The sequence below is a fragment of the Macaca mulatta genome, chromosome 4, assembly GCF_049350105.2.
Source record: "Macaca mulatta isolate MMU2019108-1 chromosome 4, T2T-MMU8v2.0, whole genome shotgun sequence".
In the NCBI taxonomy this organism is placed as follows: Eukaryota; Metazoa; Chordata; class Mammalia; order Primates; family Cercopithecidae; genus Macaca; species Macaca mulatta.
The window spans coordinates 23,529,273-23,548,403 of NC_133409.1; the positions used below are offsets into that span (position 1 = coordinate 23,529,273).

Sequence of the window (19,131 nt, forward strand, 5' to 3'; positions counted from 1 at the left end):
CATCTTTGTATTTCACAAATACTAAAAACCCATTTATACAAAGTCTAGTTCAGGTTAATATTATGTTAATCAGGTGACCATTAATTTAGGTGAATCCTCTAAGCCTCATTTTTCTCATCTGTGATAGAAAGAGGCTTGAGGAGAATATTAGAGCTTACATGTTCAACTAACAAATTGTTATTAGAACTAATCTGCCAATCACGGCATTATTTTTAAAATTTTTTAACTTATTATTAAAAATGAGGGCCAGGCATGGTGATTCACACTTGTAATCCCAGGAATTACTTGAGCTCAGGAGTTTGAGACCAGCCTGGGCAGCGCAGTGAAATCCTGTCTCTACCAAAAATACAAAAATTAGCCAGGCATGGTGGTGCCCATCTGTGGTTCCAGCTACTCAGGAGGCTAAAGCAGGGAGATCACTAGAGCCTGGGAAGTTGAGGTGCAGTGAGCCATGATTGCACAACTGCATTCTAGCCAGGGTGACAGAGCAAGACCCTGTCGTTCATTCATCCATTCATAAAAATAATTAATTAAAAATGAGATGGGGTCTCATTATGTTGCCCAAGCTGGTCTTGAACTCCTGGGCTCAAACGTTCCCTCCGCCTAGGCCTCCCAAGTGTTGGAATTATAGATGTGAGCCACCGTGACCTGCCCACAGCATTATTTTTTATTTACAATTTTCTAATAGTTTTAGTCATAAAAATCCCTTATTTAACTTTAATGATTTATTGAAACATACCAATTATGCACTAAGTACTAGGATACTAAATGAACACATGGTTTCTTTACTTCGGAAACTATCAAGTCTAGTTGGGGATACAAACATGTAAACTGAAATTGTGCTATAATCTGATAGATATCCTCATATAGATAACACTAAAGCCCTATTAAAAACCAGTAGAGGTGACAACCAATTCCACCTTAATAACTAATGAAAGGTTTCATCAGGAAGTGATATTTAAACTGAACCTTAACAATCAACTGAAGCTTGCCTGGCAGAGAATCAAAAGGTGGAGGACGCATTCCAGGCAGAGATAGAACAACATGTGCAAAGAATAAAATCACAAAAGCGAATGGAGTATTTATGGAAAGGTGACATGTTTCATGTGACTGAAGTACAACTTATCAGTGTCAAGGTAGGGGATGACTCCTGTATATATGCTTAATGATAAACTCCTGGCCAACTCCCTCCTTTCCCATGTTTTGCCTCAAAGTAATTTTTAAAATTTCTGACCTTTTAAGACCAGCTAAGCCCAAAAACCTCACAAAACCCTATATTCAAATAGGAATTACCAAGGCTAATTATTATTCCTTTCTTCTCTGTATTATGCTACGTATCTTCATAAAAGGTGACTACTCAGCCAGGCGCAGTGGCTCACGCCTGTAATCCCAGAACTTTGGGAGGCCTAGGCGGGCCGATCACAAGGTCAGGAGATCGAGACCATCCTGGCTAACACGGTGAAACCCAGTTTCTACTAAAAATACAAAAAAATTAGCCAGCCATGGTGGCAGGCACCTGTAGACCCAGCTACTTGGGAGGCTAAGGCAGGAGAATGGCATGAACCCAGGAGGTGGAGCTTGCAGTGAGCCAAGATCACGCCACTTCACTCCAGCCTGGGCAACAGAACGAGACTCTGTCTCAAAAAAATAAATAAATAAATAAAATCTTCCCGTAATTCTCCAATCCACTAGATCTATAATAATCAACTATCAACAGAAACAACTTAAAGGATGAATCTTAATAAAGAACGAAAGAAAATCTATTTCTATTTTACCTGAAGAATTCAAACAAACATCATTAAATATATGTCAAGTTTAAGCTGCTGTTTTCCTTTTTTTTAACTTTTAAGTTTGGGGGTATGTGTGACGGTTTGTTACATAGGTAAGCACACATCATGGGGGTTTGTATGTATTATTTCATCACTCCGGTATTAAGCCCAGTACCCAACAGTTATCTTTTCTGCTCCTCTCCCTCCTCCTATCCTCCCCACTCAAGCAGACCCCAGCATCTGTTGTTTCCTTCTTTGTGTTCATAAGTTCTTATCATCTCACTCCCACTTAAAAGTGAGAACATGTGGTATCTGGTTTTCTTTTCCTGTGTTAGTTTGCTAGGGATAATGACCTCCAGCTTCATTCATGTTCCCGCAGAAGACACGATTTCCTTCTTTTTTATGGCTGCACAGTATTGCATGGTGTATATGACCACATTTCCACTCTGTCACTGATGGGCACTTAGGCCGATTCATGTCTTTGCTATTGTGAATAGTGCTGCAATGAACATTCATACGTGTATGTTTTTATGGCAGAAAGATTTATACTCCTCTGGATATATACCCAGTAACGGGATTGTTGGGTCAAATGGCAGTTCTGTTTTTATAAGCTGCTATTTTCTAAGTAGAATTGTTACAGACAACCTAAATAACAGCCGTTAGCCACCGTTTAGACAATGAAGAATACATGCTAGAAAAACACAGGTTGTTAATAACTCTTTAAGGAAAGAAAATTTGATAGAAGTTGGCTTTTTGGAACTCCTTGCTACAGACCAATATTATGAAGGAGGACAGAGTCTCAAGCCAAAAAAGGCCCAGTCTACTATATAATTCAGAATATAATAGAGCCAAGTTGAATTATTGAACACTACAGAATCTAAACACCATAAACCATACGGTTTCTCTGTAAAAGTAAATGTTGGGTTCTAACTGGTCAGGCCTGATACCTACCTTCCCCTTTGCCATTCTTTCAGTACTTCCTTCTGTTCCCTTCAGCACTTTCCTCTCTCAGGAATGGGCTAACAGGTTGAGAGAGGCTTTTATGAGATGTATAAAAAGACTTAGGAGAAAATAAAATCTGACAGTTGGGGTAAGGTAGTAATATGTTGATTAACAATAATATATCAACAAATGTTAACAGTCACTATGTCTGGCAATTAATTATAACTTTTTTACTCCATTTTTTATTTTTCTTATTTCAAAATTGATGCAGAAGTATCCTGATTGAAAACAAAATGTCCCCCAAGTGTTAATAACCATTATCTCTGGACAGTTAATACAGTTAATTTTCAGTCTATATATAATTTTTCTGTAATAGCATGTAAGTTCTTATTTGTTTTATTAATCATCAAAGTATAGACCCCACAGGCAGCAATAGCTTGTGGTATCTCTGAAAGAAGGCATGATGGAAACTACTGCTATTAAGTAGAGGTCTGTAAATAGAAAATGTCTGTGGTAGATGGTGAGATAATAATAATTACTACGCATTCCAAGCTTGATAGTCTTCAGTACTTAAAATCAAATCTTATTAAAATGTTAGTTAAGATAACATTCTATAAAGCTATAAAATCATAAAAAGGAATGACAATTTCAATCCGTATTTTTGGTAAAACACTTCCCATTTAACACTATTTTATTTTGGATTAAAATCAAGATCCAGGGAACAATTTGTTGTATGCATTTCCTTTTTATGAGATTGGCTCTGGAGCTATTAATACAGTAACTGATCAAACCAATTACATCTACAGTGTAACAGATTTAAAGAAACTATATGTGAGAACTTTTACCCAAAAGAATAACCCAAAACGAGCTGTACCTTAAACCAAATACAGCAGGTCCTCAAATAACATCATTTCCTTCTATGTCATTTTGTTATAACATTTAAGTATGTGTGCAGCTTGAATGTTCTCTCCATATCTGTGAGACTCTCGTTTCCTCCCATATCCCAAAACTGTGCACATTAGGTTCACTGGCGTGTTTAAGTTGTCCTGGGTTGAGTGTGAGTGTGTAGATGAGTGTATCCTGTGATGGAGTGGTCTCCTATCCAAGGTGGGTTCCTCCCTCCTTGACTGCTGGGATTGGCTCCAGCCACCAGCACCCCAAACCAGAATAAGAGGGTTGAAAAATGAATGAACGGATGAATACAAATTATTATCAAATAAAAACTGGTAAAGTCTAGGGTGATCATACAAATGCATGACAATAAATGCTATGGCACAAAAGCACTCAGAGATCCCATTGTATTTCTCAAACATTGATTCCATGTTTTTAATTGACCAACACAACCACTGTTACTCACTGATTCACGAAATACTGGGTAATTATCTTTGTTGGCTTTTTTTTTGAGACAGAGTTTTGCTGTGTCACCCAGGCTGGAGTACAGTGGCATGATCTGGGCTCACTGCAACCCCTGCCTCCTGGGCTCCAGCGATCCTCCCAAGTAGCTAGGATTACAGGCACATGCCACCAGCCTAGCTAATTTTTATATTTTTAGTAGAGACAGGGTTTCACCATGTTGGCCAGGCTGGTCTCAAACTCCTGGCCTCAGGGGATCTGCCCGCCTTGGCCTCCCAAAGTGCTGGGATTACAGGCGTGAGCCACTGCACCCGGCCTATCTGGTTTTTATTAATCTTTCTTAAATGTACATATAATTCATATTTCTCTCAACGTTTAATATTAGAAGTGTTTGGGTCTTTATTGAGAAGTTTGGTGATGTTCTTGTGACCAGAAATGTGCTATAGGAACTTACCTCTTATTTACATCAATCAGCCTAGGGTAAAAATGGTTTTGTTATATGTTGTTTTGCATAAAGTCTTGGTTTCCAGGAACTTATGGATGACACTGAGGATTACTGCAATACTTGTAGTAAATTTGGGAGAAAAAGGCAAAGACTGAAGTTACTACTCCTAACACAAATGAGACTGTCATGTTGTGCCCCATCAAAAAAGGAGAAAGAGAGACACATGGAAACACATGCGCACACACACACACACACACACACATACACACACACACACACACACACAGAGAGAGACAGAGAGAGAGAGACTATAGAAACACTTGATGTTATAAATAACAATAGTGCTGAGGAAGATGAATTAATACAACATTGTATTTTTTGTCCTGATAATAGGTTACATATATTATTCTAATCTATTTATTATTTTTACATTCCAGGCTACCTAAAAGAAGACAGTTATCTCATATTTGGCTACCAGCTTTTTATCTTTCTCTCAATCACTTAAAACTTCAGACTTCCTCTCCTGCTGGTATCATGGAGAAAGTCCAATACCTCACTCGCTCAGCTATAAGAAGAGCCTCAACCATTGAAATGCCTCAACAAGCACGTCAAAATCTACAGAATCTATTTATCAATTTCTGTCTCATCTTAATATGTCTCTTGCTGATCTGTATCATCGTGATGCTTCTCTGAAGTTCTGCTACAACCTCTAGATCTGCAACTTGCCACATCAGCTTAAAATCTGTCATCCCATGCAGACGGGAAAACAATACTGTAAAACAGACCACTTCCTGAGTAGAAGAGTTTCTTTGTGAAAAGGTCAAGATTAAGACTAAAACTTATTGTTAGCAAATGTATTCATCTGCTGGATCTTGTAAACATGAAAAGGGCTTTATTTTCAAAAATTAACTTTAAAATAAGTGTATAAAATGTAACTGTTGATTTCCTCAACATGGCTCACAAATTTGTATCCCAAATCTTTTCTGAAGATGAAATAAGAGTTTAGTTTTGAAACTGCACTGCCAACAAGTTCACTTCATATATAAAGCATTATCTTTACTCTTTTGAGGTGAATATAACTTATATTACACTGTAAAAGCTTCTTTAATACTGTTTTTCAAGTCTTCACCAAGTATCAAAGTAATAACACAAATGAAGTGTCATTATTCAAAACAGTCCACTGACTCCTCACATCTGTTATCTTATTATAAAGAACTCTGTAGTAACTCTTTGTAGTAACATTCTAAAACAGAAATTGCATTTTTGCTATGCCACATTAACATTTTTTAAAGTTGATGAGAATCAAGTATGGAAAAGTAAGGCCATACTCTTACATAATAAAATTACTCTTAAGTAATTTTTTCAAAGAATCACAGAATTCTAGTACCTGTAGGTAAACCATAAATCTGTTCTAAGACATATGATCAACAGATGAGAACTGGGGGTTAATATGTAACAGTGAGATTAGTCATATCACTAATATACTAACAGAATAGAATCTAATCTTCATTTAAGACACTGTAGTGAATTATCTGACCTAGAGTTACCTAGTTTACCACGCTGTATCTTTTGAATCATGAAACCTTAAGACTTCAGACTGATTTTACAGGTTGTCTTCCATTCCAACCTAACATCCAATGCAGGCAAGGAAAATAATACAAGATTTCCAGTGACAAAAAAAAATATTATCTCAAGTATTTAAAAAAATAAAAATATGAATTCTCTCTCCAAATATTAACTAATTCTTAGATTATATTTTGAAATGAACTTGTTGGCCCATCTATTACATCTACAGCTGACCCTTGAATATGGGGGTTAGGGGAGCTGACAATCCATGGGTCTGCAAAATCTTAACTACCTAATAGCCTACTGTTGACCATAAACCTTACTGATAACATAAACAGTAAATTAACACATATTTTGCATGTTATATGTATTATACACTGTATTCCTACAATAAAGTAAGCTAGAGAAAAGAAAATGTTATTTAGAACATTGTAAAAAAGAGAAAATATATTTACTATTCATTAAATGGAAGTGGGTTAACATAAAAGTCGTCATTCTCATTGTCTTCACATTGAGAGGAGGAAGAGAAGGAGAAAGACGGGGAGGAAGAGCAGGGGTTGGTCTTGCAATCTTGTCTTAGGGGTGTGGAGAGTGGGGAAAAAGAATATTCATGTATAAGTGGACCCTCGCTATTCAAGCCCTTGTTGTTCAAGGGTCAACTGTAACAGGAGATAGCTATTTTTCTTCATCTATCAACCAAATGGCAAGCATCTATTTCGTAGGCCACTCTACTGAGCTTAATTATAGATGCAGCAATGTTACCTATAATTATTTTCTTGATGAATAAATTTTCAATTTCTCCTCTGATCATTTCAGAACATCTTCCAATAACTCATAAAACAACTGAAGTAAAATTTAGTGCTGGAAAATATGTTCACCAAACTTAGGTTAAAATTAAGTTTAAAATAGTTCACACCTATACTGCATAATCCAACAATTTTAATTTCAGTTGAAGACATGTTACTAATATAACTATTATTAAAAGAGTAGAGGATGTGTAATTAACCATATCTTCTAAAACATGATTACTAAAAGAATATATAACATCAATATTGACCTTGGTTTCTTACACAAGTGTTGCTAACTCAATAGTGAAGGAGACACCATTAAATTTTCTGAACCCATGAGAGGTACTGGAGATGGGGAGTGGAAAGTGTTTGGTTCAGGGATATCTGAAGAACAGAAGGGCAGAGATTTCTTGAGTGACGCCTCATCTACAAGCTGGAAATCCCTAATAACAAGTATAAAGCTTATAAATAACAGGTGATACACTCAACTCACTGGTTTTAGTAAATTACCAACACAAAAAGTATTCAAGTTCTATAATAAGCTGCACTGGTCTTAAAAACAAGTGGAAAATTTGAACGGATTAGTCATACTCCTATGATTACATTGTTCATTACAATCTTTTTCTCAGTAAACAGAAATAACTAATTTTTTTGTTCTTCATTCTTTGATAAAAATTAAAATCTTATTCTGCGAGGATTACAGAATACTATAACTCAAATTATGAAGTAGAATAAACTCTTTAAATAATTATTCTTTATCACAAAGTGTAAAGAAAAAGATACAAGAAAACAATTTATTTTTAAAATTTAATATACTAAACGCTCAAATATGTTCTACCATAGAATAAGTTCTTATCTTAATTTACAGGGTACTAAAAACAATTTTAAAATGCTTAATGTTACCTTTTATATTTTAATTGGATAAGAATATATATTTGTTTAATGCAAATCAGAATCACTATATTAAAATGAAGGTTCTTGAAAACTCAGTGAAGCTGCTCTACAATACACTTAGAACTGATACTACCGATAAAAAAATTCTAATTTTAGTTTTGATTTTACAGGGGTTTTTTTTGGTGACTTTCCCCAAATAAAACAAAATCAAGATGCACAAGTACAGACACACAAGGGGGCAGACCTATATAAGATAATGAATTGCTACTACACAGACATTATTTATCTTTTGATTATTTTTGAGTCTTCTTGCAAAGTAGGGCTATAATAAATTTTCAGAAAAGATCTGTTCTTCTGCTAAGTAACAACACACTTTAAAATGTCCAGAATTTTATGCCAATATTACATAGAAAACTTGACAGATAAAAAAGTCAAACACATTACTAATTTTATTCATTAAAACATGTATATAAAAGTCCTTTTTAACTACCTAATGTATGTGTCATATCCTAATATAGGGAGTGTCATGGTGTCCACATCTTTGAATATATAAATTATCTCAAACAGTTAAAAAATAAAAGAACAGAGTACAAAAATAAGAAAGAATGAAAATAAGAAAACTTTCTTTTCACAGGACATAACAGAATACATTAAACACTCCCAAGTTATAGATAAAACTTTTTCATTATTATTTCGTGTTAGATAAAAAGTAATTTTACTTTAACTCATTTTATCATTTTTTTTTTAATCAAGAGACAGGATGTTACTCTGTCATGCACGCTGGAATGCAGTCACATGATCATTGCTCACTGCAGCCTTGAACTCTTGGGGTGCAAGGGATTCTCCAACCCTGGTTCCCAAGTAGCTGGCACTATAGGGGCACATCACCACATATGGCTCTTTTTATTTTTTGTAGAGATGGGGTCTCACTAGCCCAGGCTGGTCCCAAACTCCTATCCTCAAGCTATCTGCCCCCCATCCGCCTCCCAAAGTGCTGGGATTACAGGGGTGAGTTACTACGCTTGGTCCAAATTTTTTGTCTATACAAGGGAAAATCTCTAGTAAAATATGCATAGGTGCCAATACCATAACTGTTCAAACATCCTTATGACTAAATAGGCACAAAATTTCATCTTTTTAATGACTGCCACCTGAAGTTCAGAAACATCCTAGGGAAAAAAAGGATAAACAACTTCGTCAATAAAGAGGCTACTATTATTTCACTACTGTCTGGGAGATCCATCGTGGGCTTACAGGAATCCAATGGACACTGCCATTACGTGTAGAAGTGTTTATCCTCCACCCTTCCACCCTACCTTCCCCTAAGAAAAGGAACTCAAGGGGGCCATGGAAAGGGAAGGATTCTTCCCAGAAAGAAGACCAGACTGCTTTTTCTCCTCTGTCATAGTCCTTACAGAGTCAGGCAGCTTAGGGGTTGCAGGGGGTGGGTAGCAGAAATGTGATGTACTACAGAGGAAAGAGTCAAAGACTAGCAGTGGACATTACACATGGAGCCTTCTGTCATAAACCATCTGAGGGCATAATGGCTTCTCTTCATTCACAAAGGAAAATGCTTCAGAGTACTAGACTCCTATACTCTTGATGGTTTAGCAGAAAATCATGTAAACCAAGGAACAACACACACATAAGAACATGTGGCTGTCTCAATAATTATTCTGGACTAAGTCCTAGGAAGAGCAAACCTTCAATGTTACAAATTAACCTGGGGAGTGGGGAGCTGTGAGGATCAAATGAGATAAAATACTGTGAAAGCTACAGAATTCTGTAACATATAAATCTAAGGTTTTATTAGATCATGACTTTCAACCAAATTCCTCTTCTTAGCTGTAAAAATACTATTCTTTCATGGTCAGTGTTTAGGAGTTGTGCTTGCAAATCACAATTTATCAGATGGCCTGGTCCTTATTAATGTTCTTCTCTTTATGTAAAACTTAGACTAAAAGAAAATCAGTGTTTCTATGATTTTAATCTTTTTTGCTTTTTAGAGTTGGGGTCTGGCCATGTTGCCCAGACTGGTCTCAAACTCCTAGACTTAGGCAATTCTCCTGCCTTGGCCTCCCAAATTGCTGGGATTACAGGCATGAGCTACAGTGCCTGGCCAGAAGTCAAGGTTTCAAAGAGGCTTTTAAGAAACAACTATGATGAAAGCTTTTAAAATAAAGAGAAAACTACTTGGAAGCTCCAAGAAGGTATTTAACAACTTTTTTCTGTAGTTTTCCAAGGAGGAAATTAGAAGGGAAGCAGTTATTTAATGATTACAACTTAGTTTGTCTAGTTTTCTTTATCTGAATTCGTCTTTCTACTCCAAAACTTAAAAGCACTATAAAGAGACCCCAAACAAAGTTAATCAAGAAGTAGGGCTTTCCAGGGTATATGCAAATTTTGCTTGTTAGTAGCCTTCTCTCTCTACTATGTACTAGAAAGAAGATTTAAAAACAAATTGTTCTCAACAGTGTGTCCCCAACCTCCCTACCCTACTCTGCATTGCTTTGAGGCTACGAAAAACACCTTGTTTAAACTAGAGGTTTGTCCAAGCAGAATCAAAAGCAGGAATCAGTATTTACTCCTTGAAATTTGCCCAATTATCTCTATCACACCTATTCTAGCTTGGAATAGTATACTCAGCTCCACTGGACAGCTCCAATTCTGTGTAAAGACACCAGCTGGAGAAACAACTACCTGATTCTGTTTTCCGATAATGACAAACATTTGAAAACTAAAACGTGATAGTATTTGAAAAATCAGGTTTCCTATTTTTAATCACTTGAATGGATAAATCACAAATTTCTAATTCAATCACAATGATTCTTCTGTTTTGATTATGTGGTTTAAATACATAGTCAAAATGATAAGAACTGTGTCCAAAATAAGAATAAAAAAGGAACATGCGATATCTTAAAGGTTCTCCTATGAATGCAGCATGTTAGGGTTCTAGGTTTTGAGATCATACTCATATTTGTGAGGTTCCTGGACAAGTGATTGCCTTATCCTTTCATAGCCTATGTTCATTTATTCTATTTGTTTTTATTAGCAGTAGTAATGAATAGTAATTTTACATTTTTTACTCTAGGGAAAATTTGCAATTTTTAGTGGAATTTATTTATTTCAGAAAATTCTGATGATAAAAAATAGATGACAGGATTTATATCAGAAAATAAGTTTCCTTGTTAAAACAAGCTACAGAAAATTGTCTTAGAATAGAAACATTCCCAGATTAAGAAATGTTCACATTTACATGGTATCCCCGAGACCAACTGGGGGCTGTATACTATTTTTCTTTATATATGCTATCATCATAAAGTGCTTTCTATAAACTGATTAATGAGTAAGTCTTGACGCATAATTTTTTCAAAAAAATAAGTACATCTGATTTATAAACCTAAATACATCATCAGTCACCAAAACTTTACAAATGACTGTAGTTCCACCTTCTCATCATACAGATGAAGAAACTGAGGCCCAGAGAAATTAAGTGAAAAAATCATCCAGGTTCTAAATCTAAAAGAACAAAATCTAAGGCCTCATATGGCCAAGTTGAGGCTCTTTCTATTATACCTATGCTAGCGTTTTTGTTTCTGTTTCCAAGTTTCTTTAGATTGAGTATGTTCTGCTTTATTTTTATGCCCATTTAACAAATGAAAAGAACAAGCTAGGTACAAGGTTTTCAGATTTTCACGTTAATTAGTCTCAAATGCTTTGTAAGTTTTGTTTCCCAACAACACTTTTCAGGTTTGTAACATTTCTGCCTATTAACTTGCAGGAAAAAGGAAAAGCAAAACAATCTGTGGACACTTGTCATATGCTTGTTGCAAGTGTGGTACTGTACTCATAACATCCACTGGAGGGAAGCAAACACTAGATTTTGAGCCTTACCTGCATTGGTGTTTCACTTCCTTGTCGAAAGTCTTCAATTTGCTGCTGTTGCCAAGGAGCTAAACTGTAAGAATCCTCTGTATTTCTACCTTCCAAAGGATTTGTCCGCAGCTGCTCTGTAAGCCACATCTGAGTCCTTACAGAAGGCTGAATGGGAACTCCACCTACTGCCTGTTGACCAAGCATTAAATATTTTGGAGGTTCAAAAGCCTCTGAGCTTGTCATAATGGGCTTGCTTTCAGGTAAGGCACTATATGTCATGTCTACAGTCTGTCTCCTAAGAGTTGAGGAAGAGGCTCTAAAGTCCTCCTTGCTACAGCTCTCAAATTTATATTTGCAGTCCAGAGTTGATGACCGTTTTTTATTTACTTCCTTGTCCTCTAACTTAAGCATCTCCATACTATCATGTAAACAGCTAGGCCCAACTGTGCTCAGTTGTGATGTTAAAGCCTTAGCCCTCCCTATCTTCTCCAAACCATTCCTTGACTCTTCTCTGCATACAGTGCCACCCTGGCCACAGTTATCCGGGGCAGTGAGTTTGGATAAAGATGACCATTTCCGAAGTGGCCGGAAGTCCTTCATGTCTAGTGAAGAGTCCTGCTCCCCCCTACTGTGGTTTCCCAATGTTTGCATGAGGCTTGTACTCCATTTTGAGCCATCTGGTGTCAAGGATTCCCTAAGTTTGGAAATTGAAGCGCTGGAATTAGACGGCATCACATGGGCAGTAGGAAGAGTAATCAATGATTGACTAGGTTTAAAAGATAATGTGCCACTTGAAGTTGAATGATCTGGAAAGAAAAAAGATGGTCAAATTAGTTAAAATTAACAGACAAAAGAGAATGAGGTAAAATGCAAAATGCCAAAAGAAAAATCTGAATCTGGATTCATACCACAAGCTTTTCTCTTTTTTTTTTTTTTTTTTTTTTGAGACGGAGTTTTAGCTCGTTGCCTAGGCTGGAGTGCAGTGGCAAGATCTCAGCTCACTGCAACCTCCGCCTCCTGAGTTCAAGCGATTCTCCTGCCTCAGCCTCCCAAGTAGCTGGGATTCCAGGCGCCCACCAGCACGTCCAGCTAATTTTTTGTATTTTTAGTAGAGATGGGGCTTTGCCGTGTTGGGCAGGCTGGTCTCGAACTCCTGACCTAAGGTGATCTGCCCGCCTCAGCCTCCCAAAGTGCTGGGATTACAGGCATGAGTCACCGTGCCCAGCCCAGCACAAGCTTTTCAAAAAGATTTCCTCAAAATGAGTAAATTACTATTATCCTTTTACCTGAAACAAGTCAACATACTTTCAAATTGGATTTTCTAAATATGGATACATAATATACAGCCTTTTACCATCTACTGTACTTATAGGTGAAAAGTTATTTAAAATAGGTTTATATTTACCCTAATTAAAGTATTGTATCTTTAAAAGGAAAAATCCAACTCCTTACTGAGAGGTCTTATTCATAATCCAGCAATGAAGTCTCAGACACAACTTTGTCAGAAAAATGGTATTTTTCAGTGTCTTTCCTGAACTGTGAAAATCTATGCCAGATCTGAACACTTTAGAACCTCCCCAAACTCTAATTGAAATGAGAAATGAGTAAAGGTGTTCCTTCAATAATGGAAAATAGTCCCAAAGGGTTCACTTCCAGTATCATTTAATGGCATATATATGTGTGTGTGTGTGTATACATATGTATGAATATGTATGTGTGTATATATATATTTATATTCACCCCAAGCTAGAACCTTAGAGTCTACTTTGATTCCTTTCTCTTTATATTTACTAAATCCCCAAGTTATATATTTTTACCTCCAAAATAGCTGAATTTCTATTACTTTAGGTGAGGCCCTCACATCACACTCTTCTATACAAATGAATAGTTTCAATAGACTAAATGAAAGGCTGAAAGATAAATAAGGGTTTAAATACTCAATATTCACCATCAAGTGCCATGTTATCATCATATATATCAAATTAAAACCAAAGACTATAATTCTGTAATCAAGGGATATCTAGAAAGGCGGTAGCAACTTAAATTAGTGTGTGGGGAGGAAGTGAGTGATGGAGACCTTTGCAATTTATTCTGTAGAATAAATCTCTCCACACTGATCAACTCTTATACCAGAAGATACTTATTACTTGTATTCTCTTATATTGTCTTATGGAAAAATTTATGTTGATAAAGTTGTAAGAAAATTCAGATTAAAACGAGCCAGGTAGACTAATTCAAAAAATAAAATTCCAGTGGGTCTTGGCACAGATTTTGTTAACCTGGACATGAAATGAGAAAAACATTACAAATGAAGGAATATGAGCAAAAGCATTGTAGGGGATATTTATCATATTCAAGACTGCCTATCAGCTTCTAAAGAAACTTCCTGCATTCAGGAAAATTCTCACATTACTGACTCCATCCCTCCCAAAATATATTTCAGACCTCAAAATCCAGTACACCCTGCAACTATGATGCAGACATTCAGAGGCAGCAGCACAAAATTGCGGTTTTGGAAGTAAGTCACATGATAAAATGGACTCAGTGTGGAGCTACCATTTTTGGGTGGTATAGGCAACAGCAGAGGCATCACCTTTCCACAACAGCAGTGATAGACGTGGCCCCACAGTGGCTGCAGAATCAAAATTTCTATCCCACTGGCAGCAGCTAGGCAGCTTGGTGGCGGAAGACTGACAGTTCTCATATATGATTTGAGGCATATCATTTGGAAGCTTATCCTTAAGCCTGGTTCTCCAGCCTTCCTAAAAATTCCTTTAGGAAGCACCAAATATCCTTAAGTAAATTTCCTATGTGCTCAACCAGCCTGCAAACAACTTCTGCTAATTGAAAACACTAAATTATCCAATCATGAAGCCAAAAGAATGTGGCTGTATAAGAAGAAAAATAAATCCATGTATCTACAGTATGGAGTTAAAGTACCAATGAAAGTTGTCAAGGTAACGGATAGGTAAAGGTGAAGCAGAATTATACACATCTTCAAATGCTCTGTAAGTAAAGAGCCTGGCCTTCATTCAGCATGAAACATGGTATCACTGAGTTTCCAAACAAGGGAGTGAATGATATGATCAAAATTGTACTTAAAATGACTGATTATTCTGACAGCAGAGTCGCCAATGGATTAAAGCAAAACAACTGGCAAACACGGTGATTAACAGACTATTCTGGTAATCAGGAGAACAAGAAAATAAAGGGGAATATGCTACTGAGGGTTGGTTCTAAATAGAAATAGGACATCCCCAAAAGTTTATGGAACATTTGTATTCACATATTATAGCATTATATATATCTTACATATATTTTTATTAATATTAGTAAGGGAGTACTTATACTAAAATAATCAGAGCCTCTAAAAGATATCTTAAAAAAATAAAAAATTAGTCTTGTATCAAGTTGCAGATAAAAATATAGAGCAAAGGTTAAGTAAAACAGTTTTGATTTCATAGAGTAAAATATAGGGCTGGGTGCAGTGGCTCACGCCTGTAATTCCAGCAATTTGGAAGGCCAAGGCAGGTGGATTACTTAGAGGTCAGGAGTTCAAGAACACCTTCACCAACAATAATGAAACTCCATCTCTACTAAAAATACAAAACTTAGCCAGGTGTGGTGGCGGGCACCTGTAATCAAGCTACATAGGAGGTTGTGGCAAGAGAATGGCTTGAACCTGGAGGTTCAAGGTTCCTGGAGGCGGAGATTGCAGTAAGCAGAGATCATGCCACTGCACTGCAGCCTGGGTGACAAAGCTAGACTCTGTCTCAAAAAAAAAAAAAAAAGAAAAAGAAAAATATAGAGCCTTTTTAGATTCAAATTCTGGCTCTATCACTCAGTAGTTATGCGTGCTCAAACATGTTATTTAACAGTTACCTCCTCCATAGAATGGAGATGACAACAGTGAGAATTAAACCAAAACACATAAAATATATAGAAGAATTCCTAGCAGAAAGCAAAATGTTATTATTATGTCATTAAAAAGCTACAAGTAAATGTGAATTTCAATGTAACAAACCAAGGATAAATACCCATACATATAAAGAGCTCCAACAAATTAAAAACAACAACAACAAAATACCCTAGCAACTCAATTTTAAAATAGGCCAAAAAAAAAAAAAATCAATAAGCAAATCAACAAACAACAAACACAACTAGAGAATATATATTTTTTTAAAAATCCTCAAACTCACTAATAGTAAAGGTACATTCTCTATCATACTCAGAAAACTATTAAAGGCTGCAAATATACTACAGTGATGAGAACGTAAACTGTTATAGTCTTTGGAAAAAGAGAAGCAATTTGTACATATCACTGTTTAAAATATGAATACACATACGTGAACACACATATGTAGATATGTAGAAATGTGCAGAGAAAAGATCCGAAAGAATACACACAAAACTTAATAAACAAAGGTAACCGCTACATAGTGGAAAGGGGGCAAAAGGAGAAAAATACTTCCACATTTTACTTTATACAATGTCTTATTTTAATTGTTTTCCAAGGAATATAACTTGACCATGTGGTCAAACTTCTGCACAGGTATTCTGTTGTTCTGTGACCTCGAAGAGTTTAAAATACTTCTAAAGTATGAATAATATAAATAGGTAATTTTCTCACTTTCCATGTCACAGCGGAATACTATAAGACCCAGTTTGGCTGCTTCTTCTATCCAATAATGTGCTACTTTCCAATCTGACTTTACTAACTCAGTACTTTCCAAATGCAAAGAAAAATCAGCAATGAATGAAAAATCAATTTCACATCAGACTAGTGTTTATTCCCTAAATCTGAAAGCAGTTGATATATGCTGTCCATAGACTATTATACTGAATATAGAATTTATTCCTTAAATTCCCTTATTACAAATTCTCAAATCTTAGCATTAAAAAAGTTGCCTGAGAGCTGATGCCCTACTCCAAGAGATTATGATCCAGTAAAGTAGAGAAGGGCCTAGGAAATACCACTTCTAAATAAGTGATTCTGCTGCTTCATTCACTATAACATCATTCCATATGGGTCTGATTCCAGTTCTGAAGTCTTTAAGCTTAAATATCCCAAGTTCAACCATAACCAGTATCTAAGTTCTAGTGTAAAATCTGAACTGTGACATTCAGAATTCATTACTGTCAAAACTAAGGATCGAAGTTTTGTCTACTGACATACATATGCACATAAACACACATGCACACATAACACATAAATGAAAAAAGAATACTTGAAAGAATTAAATATTTAGTATTTATAAGAGAATTAAACATAAGAATTAAAATTTTAAAATTAAATATTTAAGAATATATGAACAAAGAATTAAATATTTTCCCCCAGTATGAGTATCTAGGTGGGAAAGGGGTCATCATTATATCTTAGACAGAAACAAGTCCAGAAAATGTTAACTTTAACTATTTCAACACTTAAAAATGTTATTTTGCCCTAAGGAAACACAGTTAATTAGAGGTAGATACAATGCAATTCCTAATGTGCTTGATTAGGCTACCTAATTGTAGCCACAAATCCCAAATGCAAGTTATTACTACAGTATCTAGCCCACATCTAAGTTACAACAGTGATATCTGAAACCAACAGAAGGTAGTCCTTTTAAAAACTCAAGAATGTGGTTTACAGCATTGACAGTAGGCACAGATGAGCTAATGGTTTCAGACAGATTTAAGTTTTAAAGGCCAGAATATAAGAAAGGGACATTGCTATAACCTGATAATGCAAGTGAGTTATATTTAAGACAAAATATTTCTCAATTCCAGACAAAAACCCAATCTTCTGTTTCACTGTCATGTTATTCTCATCTGGTATTAAATGAAAACACTGACTATCTTCTCTTATATACAGAGATGGTGTCTCTCTCGCTCTCTCTCTCTCTGCTCTATCCTTCTGGTAGTAATAAAGAATTAAATGCAAAAAAAGACCACTCCCTCCCACCCTCCAGATCTATATTATAGCAATAAATCATGAGTCTTCACAGTTTAAAAAATAATCAGTAAACTATACAACCCTGTATCAAAACATTGATTTAAAATAACATTTCATATACTTATCAGTCAACATAAAATATTGTAACAAATATTTTATTTTTTAAAAACTTTTTTATTTAACCACAAAGGCAATTTTGTTTTGTTTGAGACAGAGTTTCACTCTTGTTGCCCAGGAGGGAGTGCAAAGGCACGATCTCAGCTCACCACAACCTCTGCCTCCCAAGTTCAAGCGACTCTCCTGCCTCAGCCTCCTGAGTAGCTAGGATTACAGGCATGCACCATCACACCTGGTAACTTTGTGTTTTTAGTAGAGACGGGGTTTCTCCATGTTGGTCAGGCTGGTCTCGAACTCCCAACCTCATGTGATCTGCCCGCCTTGGCCTCCCAAAGTGCTGGGATTATAGGCGTGAGCCACCACTCCCAGTCCAGGCAATAATTTTTATACAACACAATGAGTTTTTTCTCTTCCTGCTAATGCCATAATCATACCATGTTACGTAGAAAAAAAAAAAGAAAACAAAAACATTTTATGTTACATGTAACCCATTCTTTAAAAAAAAAAAATGACCGTATTCCCAGCACTTTGGGAGGCCAAAGTTGCCAGGTCACGAGGTCAAGAGATCAAGACCATCCTGACCAACATCGTGAAACCCTGTCTCTACTTAAAAAAAAAAAAATTAGTGGGGTGTCCTGGTGGGCGCCTGTAGTCCCAGCTACTTGGGAGGCTGAGACAGGAGATTCACTTGAACCTGGGAGGCAGAGGTTGCAGTGAGCCGAGATCGTGCCATCGCACTCCAGTCTGGAGACAGAGCAAGACACTGTCTCAAATAAATAAATAAACATTTCAAAGTATTCTCCATATTTTTAGGTAAATATATTTTAATATTCTAAACCACACACTGCTAGGAACGGGGCTATATAAAGTAATTAGTCATCTGAAGAGTCTCCTAGGAATGTATTATGTACCAGGCATTATGCTATGTAGAAAAGACAATACAAATATATTAATCTCAATAAAAATATGAGGCCGGGCATGGTGGCTCATGCCTGTAATCCCAGCACTTTGGGAGGCCAAGGAGGGCGGATCACCTGAGGTCAGGAGTTAGAGACCAGACTGGCTAACACGGTAAAACACATTTCTATTAAAAATTTTAAAAAATTAGCCAGGCGTAGTGGCGTGCGCCTGTAATCCCAGCTACTAGGGAGGCTGAGGCAGGAGAATCACTTGAACCCAGGAGGCAGAGGTTGCAGTGAGCCGAGATTGCGCCATTGCACTCCAGCCTGGGTAACAAGAGCGATACTCCGTCTCAAAAAAAAAAAAATACGAATCAGATCTTCTGCTAAGGGCTTACAATTTCACAGCTGCAGAGCAGGACTAAAGCTTATGAAGAAACTGCAAAACATCAGACAATGAGAAGTGGTGAACCATGGAGAAAGGGCAAACTATTCACAAAACAACTATCAACGATAGTCAACTTCTCAACAGCAATAATGGAAT

At 36.3% G+C, this 19,131-nt stretch overlaps 2 protein-coding genes across 11 annotated transcripts in view; one reads left to right on the top strand and one right to left on the bottom strand.

Annotated features, from left to right (window-relative positions):
* Window positions 1–19,131, bottom strand: part of CEP85L (centrosomal protein 85 like) — a 235,613-nt gene that overhangs the window by 84,169 nt on the left and 132,313 nt on the right. For all 10 annotated transcript variants that reach the window (XM_015137522.3, XM_015137520.3, XM_077999312.1 and 7 more), the window contains one exon: window positions 11,652–12,439. In XM_015137522.3, coding sequence (XP_014993008.3) covers window positions 11,652–12,439 — 788 coding nt within the window. The remainder of the gene's footprint in view (window positions 1–11,651; window positions 12,440–19,131) is intronic.
* Window positions 4,963–5,808, top strand: PLN (phospholamban). Its single transcript, NM_001190894.2, is given in 1 exon segment — window positions 4,963–5,808. A coding segment is annotated over 1 exon segment (159 nt). The 5' UTR covers window positions 4,963–5,043; the 3' UTR covers window positions 5,203–5,808.